This window comes from Dendronephthya gigantea, unplaced genomic scaffold (genome assembly GCF_004324835.1).
Source record: "Dendronephthya gigantea isolate DGI-Jeju-01 unplaced genomic scaffold, DenGig_1.0 000092F, whole genome shotgun sequence".
Taxonomy (NCBI): domain Eukaryota; kingdom Metazoa; phylum Cnidaria; class Anthozoa; order Malacalcyonacea; family Nephtheidae; genus Dendronephthya; species Dendronephthya gigantea.
Genome location: NW_021163102.1, coordinates 535,644 through 545,055, shown reverse-complemented (window position 1 = coordinate 545,055; position 9,412 = coordinate 535,644). Strand labels below are relative to the sequence as shown.

The 9,412-nt window shown below is 36.5% G+C and overlaps 2 protein-coding genes across 3 annotated transcripts; one reads left to right on the top strand and one right to left on the bottom strand.

Annotated features, from left to right (window-relative positions):
- Positions 1-533: 533 nt before the first annotated feature.
- LOC114533540 lies at positions 534-1,463 on the bottom strand. The gene has a single exon (XM_028555072.1). It carries the CDS (start codon positions 1,322-1,324, stop codon positions 653-655), a length of 672 nt encoding a protein of 223 aa, XP_028410873.1. The 5' UTR covers positions 1,325-1,463; the 3' UTR covers positions 534-652.
- Positions 1,464-1,565: 102 nt separating this feature from the next.
- On the top strand, positions 1,566-5,596 carry LOC114533539 (exonuclease 3'-5' domain-containing protein 2-like). Of its 2 annotated transcripts, none has more exons than XM_028555071.1 (4): positions 1,566-2,085; positions 2,336-3,306; positions 4,210-4,515; positions 5,094-5,596. In XM_028555071.1, the coding sequence occupies exons 1-4, from the start codon at positions 1,649-1,651 to the stop codon at positions 5,495-5,497; spliced, it is 2,118 nt and encodes a 705-aa protein (XP_028410872.1). In that variant the 5' UTR covers positions 1,566-1,648; the 3' UTR covers positions 5,498-5,596. The 2 variants fall into 2 exon arrangements, with proteins under 2 accessions (XP_028410872.1, XP_028410871.1); XM_028555070.1 differs by having other exon boundaries at positions 4,210-4,524.
- The last annotated feature ends 3,816 nt before the right edge of the window (positions 5,597-9,412 follow it).

The following is a 9,412-nucleotide window of genomic DNA, read 5'->3' as shown; positions in this document are numbered from 1 at the left end:
TTTTAAATAGTCAAATGAAAATTATATTAGACATTTTTGTCGATGAGGCATGATTTTTAACTACACCAATTTCCATTTACAAGGACACATTCGCCTTTTACAAGGACACAAAGTGTGTCAAAAACACGCGTATTATAATGCCTGGATCTGGCCGTTTTTACCGTATAAAGGGAAGCGCCCTAGGTGTTGTGAGCCCAGTTCTTGTAGGTCATTATGACCTATAACTGGTCAGTGATAGGGCTCGGACCTCCGGGAACGAGATTGGTCGCTGACAGTCAATGACCGATGCACACGCAGTACGCGGAAAATATGGGAACGAGGATGTGACAGCAGCGACTGGGATGTAAGATGTAAGCACCACCACTCAGTGGATGCACTGTGGTGGACAATCTCGTTTGTGTGGTGGATGTAACCGATGAGGACCTAATCAGAGCCAGGCTTTTAATAGTGCACCATAAAATTGTTTATTTAGGCCGGCTTACATGAATTACAAAATATGTGATTTAAAATTCAGAGAATAGTTGAACGCATCATACATTTTGTGAAATTTTAATGAAAACACAGTAGCAATTGTACGCACAACTATATAGTACATACAGTTTTAAAATGTATATAGCCCAGTCTGATAGTTCAGTGAAAGTGAATCGGTATTTTACCATTTATACTTGGATGGTAAATTGGCTAGAAATTCTTCCTCTTCTGGTGTATTTTCTCGGCCTAATTTAGCATTTCTTTGTGGGTAGCGGCCAAATCTATCAATTACTTCTTTGTGATTCTTTGCGTACTGCAGACACATCTCCCCAGTTTTCTTCTCTTCTGGTGTTTTCGCATCAGCCAGGAGTTGCGTAAAGAACTTCACGGATAGCTCCTGATTGGCTCGATCCTCGCTATGTTCGAACGGCATGTATATAAACCAACGTTGATGGAAGGAAAAATCCAGATGGTTGTGTGTCTTCTGCTCGACAAACTTATGAGCCACCTCTAATGCAATCGGGTCTAAACCAGTCATTTTCCCGGTCTTCTTGTGCACACCTCGACAGAACTGATCACAGACTATAATCAAGGCTAGACTTGCCCTTGGTTCATCCTTCCACGCTTCCAACTTGCCATCGAAAGCTGCCTCCACTAGGTCACCGTATTTTTCTCGTATTTCAATGTCCACTGCCTCACCGCCCCCGAACCACTGTACATGACCTGGTCCAAACCAGTATTCGATGATTTCTTCGACTTTGTTTGTCATATTTGTACTAAAGATACGATAAAGCGTCTTGCGAGTTACAAATGGCGTCGTTTTACCACAGCGGCGTGCGATGAAAGAAAACATCGCCTTACAAGATGCCGCCTGCTGAAAAATTTATTAATAAATTTGCATTAACATGGTCACTAAAAAAACATGATAATCTATGCTAAATCTCCTGCCTAATCCAGCTTTTACAGTAATAATCACTGAATCACTGGTTTTAATGCTTAAATATCCAGCCTTTTTCAATGTTCAACTAATGGCTACCCAGATATTTTGCTCGCGACAAAAATTGCGCCGAATCTTCTGTACATCAAATTAAAAATGGCTTCTAAATGCTTCTAAAAGTATTGCATTTTGTTGCATTTGTAGTTTTGTAGCTTCCTAAGTTGTTTTTCCTTCATCAAAATGGTAGATAATAAAAAATTTAGTTCTGGTATTATCGTATTTGATGATATAAATGCATGCAACGCAAGACTTTGTGAAGAAATAGACAATTATTTGTACGAAATAATTGTTTTTGGATTGGACTGTGAGTGGGTTACTGCAAGTCAAGAACAGAACGATAAAAGTTCTGTAAGTCCAGTTGCTTTGCTTCAAATAGCTTTTCCGAATGGCACTTGTTTCCTAATACGGTTGTGTAAAATGGGAGCAAAGCTGTCCGACAAACTTAAGGAAATTTTAGAAGATAGAAATATCTTGAAAACAGGCGTAGGTATCAGTGAAGATGTTAAAAAACTGAACGCATGTTATGGTTTGGTAATACAAGGTTGTGTGGATTTACGACATGTAGCTCTGAGATGTCATGGATATGTTGAGTATCGCGTTGCTGATGGAGGTATTAGGTAAGCAATAAGTATTATGAAGTATGAAGTCAAGTTAGTCAACTGAACTTGAATTGATGGTTCATAAAATAATGAAAAAGAAATGTTTGGGAGAAAGTAGGTGAACATTTTAAAAACAGGATAATCCTTTGGTCCCACATAAAAAAAATTTGAAAGCATTCTTAATGCATTTGATATGCAACTAATGCTATAATTTGGCAATTGCATATTGATAAGAAATTTGAACAAATTATTTTGATCATTTTTGTAGACAAGGAATGAGCTTATCAGCATTATCCCAGCAAATACTTGGTGTGACAATGGATAAAGACTGGAGAATTAGATGTAGCAACTGGGAGGCACCTCAGCTATCAGAACGTCAGATAGAGTATGCTGCTAATGATGCAATTATTGCCATTCAGATCTTTTTTAAACTTGCTGCCTCCAAACTAAAAGAACGGAAGTATAGAGTAGAAGCAGGTGAAAAAGAAAAGGATGAAAGTATAAATTTGGAAACTGATGATGTTTCTTTGAGAAAAGAAGAATGCCCATTGAATTCACATGATCTATCAGGTGATGTCCAAGAAAGTTCAAAGAAGATTGACGAAAATAGTTCAAAGGGGGTTTCATGTAACAGAGATCCCACAGGAACAGATAGTGTGGTTTCTTTAAATAGCATCAGCACTGAGTCTACAAGTCAGGGGAATATTACCCAAAGTGATAGATCTGCTGATGAAAGTGATCCACAGAGTGATAAAATTGATCCTGAAAATACAACTTCTGTTAGCCATGAGAAAGGGATGATTTCAAATTTGGTATCAAAGATACAAACATTTTCATTGGGATCCTTTCTTGGAATGCAAGCAGAAGCCAGCCAGGTGCAAAAAGTGCACAACTCAAAAAAGACAAAAAATTACACGCAATATCAAAGTTTCAAAGGATTGGAATTAAACACACATTTGTTTTCGTCTCATGAGTTGTGGAGTTCCATTACCCCCCTTTGTCATGGAATTACTGATGTGCCTTATAAAATGAAAACAAAGAACAAGCAAGGCACAAAAGTGCACGAGAGTAGTGCAAAGAGCCAAAAGAATTTGACTGGGCAGACATCCAATAAGGTGTCAGGACTAAAACCACGTCGGTTACCATTGTATCAGAATTGTGTTATTGAGGCACCTGATGGTGAAATGTTGAGCACATGTGATAAAAGAAAGGCCGAGTGGTATCTCTGTAGAAATTTAGGTAAGTTAATTTATTACAATCTCAACCTTTCATATTATATTTTAGTAATACCAAAAATATCAGGTAAAATACTATGATGTAATGAAACTATTGTTATTAATATGGAAAGTGTGGTTGGGAAAGGTAAAAATGACGAAATCAAGAAGTTGATAATTGCATGCTAATCAATAAACAAGGTTATTGGTTAAAGAGTTTGAACTTGTTTAATACTTAGATTGTTGTGTGGAAAGTCTATTCAGTTTAGTAACTTTATTTAATCATGTACAGTACCTGACTCCTCCGCAGTCCCTTAATTGGACATTTATAGATCAGTGGTTGGACATTTTTGATCAGTAGTGATATTTATAGATCAGTGACTAGGAAAAGTTATAATTATAATTATTTGTTTGCGTAACACCAAAGCGACTGGGGATGAGTCAGGTACAGTACTGCATACAAACACTCATTACTCTTTCTTATCATCACTCGAATGTAGTATAATAGACTGACGGTATCTAACCTTATGATTTGCGAAAAACTGCAGTTTATTGCACTTGTTTGTTTAAGTAAAGTATCCGACATATGTAGATCAAATGTTGATAAATTCTAGCACTCAGCTGGCTCTGCCAATTAGAACTACAGGAGGCAAAGTTATTATAAACTACCAAGTCAAAGATGAAATTGTGAAGTCACCACACTGCCACATGTACTGCATACAGTATCTATGCATTGAATAGATAAAGAAAATTTTATTGGAAGAAGGCTGGTGGAGTCCCTATGTTTTCTATATTTATATTTTTAAATCATATATCAATAACCAAGGGCAAGATGTGATTTAAGCATTAATAACTGTGATTTAAGAATTTTTCAATTCAATGCGTTCTTTATGCCTGAGAAGAAACGATGTATTGTTTTTATTTTTAGCTGAAGTTGTAAAAGAAGAGCCGTATACTATCCGTTTAAACTTTGAGCCCTCTGGACGACCATTTGACCCGGAACACAAATACTACCTCACTTTTAAAGAGAATATGTGTGTTGTTTGTGGCAGAGATGACAGTTATATGAGGAAAAATATTATTCCTCATGATTACAGAAAGCATTTTCCTGTCTGCATGAAAGATCACCACTCTCATGACGTATTGTTGCTATGCCCATCAGACCACATGATCTCAACTTACCAAGATGATTTATTGCGAAGAAAACTAGCGGAGAAATATCAGGCGCCTTTAGGTAACCAAGGTATTAATATTGTATTTACAAAACGGTTGTGATTAAAAACAGAACACTGTGGTCAAGTAAACGGTGTTCAAATTGCAAATGCTAAATATTATGGTGTATAGTGTGGCACCGTCTTCAAACAACTCCACATGAAAATGATCAAATGTGGTATAACATCTACGGTTATAGAATTGCCATGCCCAGATATTGATTTTCTAAACCGCAAATGTGTTCTTTAAATCATAATCGCGAAGTAGAACCACGGGTAAAACGCAAACCATTTGAATTAAAACCATTCAATAAGATAAATACTGTATAGATTTCTTCGATCCTTGTCCACACGTTGCCGGAAAAATTTGAAAACGTAGTATTATTTTTGCGATTATACGAGCTTCCGTCCGCACGTATCCAGGGTTTTCGCCCACTAAAAATGGAATAATGAAAACGCTCTCACGAGTGAAAGAATTTAAGACCCCGTCCTCACGATGCCAGAGGAATTTGAAAGCGCAAAACCCTGTATGCTGCGCTGATACGCTGGAAAGAAAAGCGCTAAGGTATATCCAAAAGTTCACGATCGGTTTTTCTTTCAGCCTCAGCACAAGTCGCACGACTGATGCAAGACCCAGAACTCAAGAACGTGAAATCTGCAGCTAAAGCGCTTGTTTACGCCGGAGAGAAGATTCCTGAAGGAAGAAGAAACGAACTGCTAGCTACTGTCAAGGAATATTTCAAGACTGACGAGCCTACGCGAGAAATGTTGCTTAAAGCTTCAGAACTCGAAACAAGACGTGAAAATTGTGATTTTATTTCTCATGGGCGAGAAGTTGTTCGGAAGGTGAAGGAGGAAGGGGAGTTGTTGGCTTTTGAGAGAATGTGGCGGGAACATTTTTTGGAAACAATGAATCCGAAGTATTTGCCGCCATTGTGGACTGTGGACCATGAGCAGGAGAAGGTCAAGAAATTGCTCGAGAAAGAATTGGGCAACTTCAATTGAGTCATTTGAGTGAGATTTGTTGTGTGAAAATTAGAAAATGGATCATCCGTAATAGGTTTTTATAGCTAAGCAATATTTGTGTTGTAGTTAATGTGTATGTTGAATGATGATTATTATATTTTTACAACAAGTACAGCAAACTGTCATTAATGTCCTCAGACTTTGCACTGAGTGAAATTTGTTGTTAGACATCAGTTGTCATTTTTCGTAACGTTAACGCAGCTGTTGTTGGCGTCCTGTCAATCTTTCATTTGTGTTCCCTCTTTGCTGTTCTAACAATGGGCTAAATTTTTTGAATTTTCGACTTTTTTGTCTCCATAATCGCGATCTTTACCTGCAAAAAATAAACTATATTACATTTTTAAAATTATGCTCGGAAAGAATCCGCAAAACAATTACTTAAATACTTGTATTTTATTGGCAATTTATTAAATTCATTATAGCAACATGCCAACATAAGCAACTCGGCAACAATTTGATGTCTCCGCCTGTTTTTCGTGTTCACTTTCAATCAACAAGCAAGAAATTCTATGAAATTTAATCTTTTAAATGAGAATGACAGAGTTAATTAAACTGTTTATATGTTCGGTAACTATGGGGTTGGGTAAATTAAAGATCAAAAAATTTCAATTGAGCTTCCCTAAAAAAACCAAGGTAATACTCATACTTTCCACGAGCCTAACTGAAGTTTTCATGGTCGGATTGAATGCCGTAAAAACATTTTTGATACATACAAAAGCTAATCGCCGTTTAATTCGTATATCTGCTGATTGGCAGATGGGTCAATGAAATATTCAAATGCCATGACGCATGCACCACAAATATACATACACGCCATATAATTTGTGCACACAGCTGACACAGGACGCTGTTTTGTTATTGGAGAAACATAAAAAATTTCTTCGTCTGGAGAAATGTTGCGAAGTCATTTGAGGTAGGACGAAAGTAATTATTTTTGGGTTTCTTGTTCTTTGCATAGATTCACCGGTGGCTAAACATGCAATGTGTGGACGTGGCGTTTTTTTTAGACACAAACTTTTTTCTGAAAGCATTGCCATTGTGCTCGCTATAAGTGATAGAGTTTATCGCATTCAATTGGCCAAATCAGCGTTATTGTTGTCGTTGTTTCACTACTTCTTGGCGTATAATTTCGCTAAATTTCACGTCGTCTGTAAGCTAAGATTTTCTTTTACGCACCATGCACTGGTTAGTCTAATGGCCATAGGGCTTGATACGATCTCATCTAAAGTACGGGCACTTAAATCCTTTTTGTCCTTCTGTCAAAACTAAAAAACTATAAGAGTTTTCATCAAAACGGGATGATCAAAGTGGGCCAAAAAAGTATTCTAATCGATAAATATAGCTCTAGCTATAAAGCTATAAAAATAAATAGTAAAACTCACTAGTCAAAGTTGACGTATCTAAACTTCCGTTGATTACTAGAACTTACGGAGTTACGGGTATCTTTATTTAACCAGTTCATACATGTTAAACCACTTTAAAAGCATAAATTATTCCACTCTTCTCCGCTTTTTGTTGCTGAGCCGCTTCGCCTTTCTTTGCACAAAAAAATGTCGCGAAGACATCTACCGTTCACATTGTGTTGAAATCCATCTCAAGGACGACCGGAACAGAATCAGTAAGGTGTTAGGCAGTATAGCTATGTTAAAATGAAGAACACTGAAGTCTAAAATGAGAGAGCAGCTTCCACCTTGCACTGTTGTAAGCGATGAAAGTTGGCAACGAAAATCTAGTTGGTTATGTCCAGGGCCTGGCTCTAATGCCATGACGGCTAAAATTGTTTCAGTAAATACAAGGAACACTGAAGTTAAAAACAATATTTTCAACTAACAATGCATTTCCCCCCATGAGATGTGGCAATGTGGGGCTAATTGCAATTTTATCATCTATTGATTTAATGATCGCTTTTTCTATAAGACTATAAGGTTTACTTTTTAGAATTGACACGATTTTCACTCGCAAAACTTTTGAAGTTCACACTAACTATAGGTAAATTTTAATTAGTTAATATTCGTTTCGTATTGTTACCTGTTACCAATCAGCAAACTATGCATGTCAACTTCGTGAGATATTTAATGTAATGATCAAATAAGTGACTCTATTCTATCTACACAGCTGGATCTACTCGGCTATTTTGGCGCCACTTGGCACTACCATGGCAACACCGCGACAATTTATCTTATTTTCTAATCTTCAGCAAGATTATGTCCCGTTCACATTTGCGATTTTTGTCTGCGATTAAATGTGCGATTTTCTTCTTTTGATGGATGTGAACGAATAAATTTGTTACTGTTGTTCAAATAACTCTTATACATCATACATCCAAGGAGCTCTATATACAGGGTGATAAAAAAAAAATTGACAGCTTTGAAATTCAAATTAGCTGCGAACTTATGGCTGGAATATGACAATTCAACAAAAAGGATTTGATAAAACTGTTCTTTTGTATTTACAGAGCTTAGAATGCATTTTAACTCCCAATGGGAACAAACTTTATGCTTTAGGTTAATTAATATATGCTTCGTATACCTATGAAATATTTTAAGCAACTTCTGCCACAGCTCTGCGACTAATTTGAATTTCAAAGGTGTCAGGTTTTTTTTACTCACCCTGTATATATATGGAGTAGTAGCTTCACTTATTTGGCTAATGTTCAAGTGAAGCCAAAGATGGCGGAAATTGAAGGAGCTATTGGAAGACCCGACCACTGATCTAAGTTCAGTGGACATGACACCCATTGAGGACATCCCAGTCTTCCTACGTGGTCCGTGGTCAAAGTGAATTCTTGTTTTTTATGGCTATTTTCTCATATTTTTGGGTGGAAAATGATAGAATTTTTAATTAAAGTTAAATGCTGATGCTCTGTGTTAGGATATTTTTAAGTTTCACTTAAATTTGCTAAGAAAGGAGCAATATCTCAAGAGAAGTGAGTGTGGGCTGTTGACGTTAACAGAATACACTCAAAAATACAAATAAAATGTTACCTTATCTCAGTTTCAAAAGAAAAGATATATAGAAAGCTGTCTTCCATAAAAACAATAACTTCGAAAGAAATTATCCGAGGCCCAAAATACACCTGAAAATATAGCATTTTTATACGAACGTTTCATGCAGGAAGAAAATCTTTAAAAACTGCCCCATGCTAGGACGATTGGCAAAAATAAAGGACTATCAGTGTCTTAAAACTATATCAAAATTACAAGGTGAAAAACAAAATTTACTCCAGACCTAAGCCAAAGCAAAAGTTTGAAGCGTACTTGTACTCACAGCGAAAAATTCATATTTACTCACACTGTAGTGGGAAAATACAGTAGTCAGATAAGGTAGACAGTAACGTAGCCAGCCTGACGATTTGTCTCGCTATGCTACTTTTTGGTGTTCATTGACTGTGAAAACAATAAATTTGTAAAGAAATTAATAATTATAATAACTCGAGATTTACATAGCGAGATAAAATCGTCAGGCTGAGGACTGGGGTGTCCTCCAATAGCTCAATTTCCGCCATTTTTGGCTTCACTTTTAGCAACCAAGTTACTACTCCATATATATATATATATTTATATATACACCCATTTGCAAAAACGTTGGCCGCAGATAGATAGATAGATTGATACTCCAAGTCTAATTAGAATTGCATATGATTACATTTGCATGGGATTTCAATCATATTACACAACATATGCAATTCTAATTAGATTTCGAGTATCTATCTATCTATATATCTGCGGCCAACGTTTTTGCAAATGGGTGTATATATATATATATATATAACATGTGTAAAACAATGATGTGTAAAACAATGTGCCTTTCCGGCTATCACCAGAGCGCAATGGTGACTCCTGCACTTGGGACACAGGTATATATATATATATATAGAGCTCACTGCATACATCA

Coding starts and splice junctions, on each gene's coding strand:
- LOC114533540 (XM_028555072.1), bottom strand. CDS start 1,324: ATGTTTTCTTTCATCGCACGCCGCTGTGGTAAAACGACGCCATTTGTA.
- LOC114533539 (XM_028555070.1), top strand. CDS start 1,649: ATGGTAGATAATAAAAAATTTAGTTCTGGTATTATCGTATTTGATGAT. Junction 2,086..2,335: donor GTTGCTGATGGAGGTATTAG/GTAAGCAATAAG, acceptor TCATTTTTGTAG/ACAAGGAATGAGCTTATCAG. Junction 3,307..4,209: donor GTATCTCTGTAGAAATTTAG/GTAAGTTAATTT, acceptor TTTTATTTTTAG/CTGAAGTTGTAAAAGAAGAG.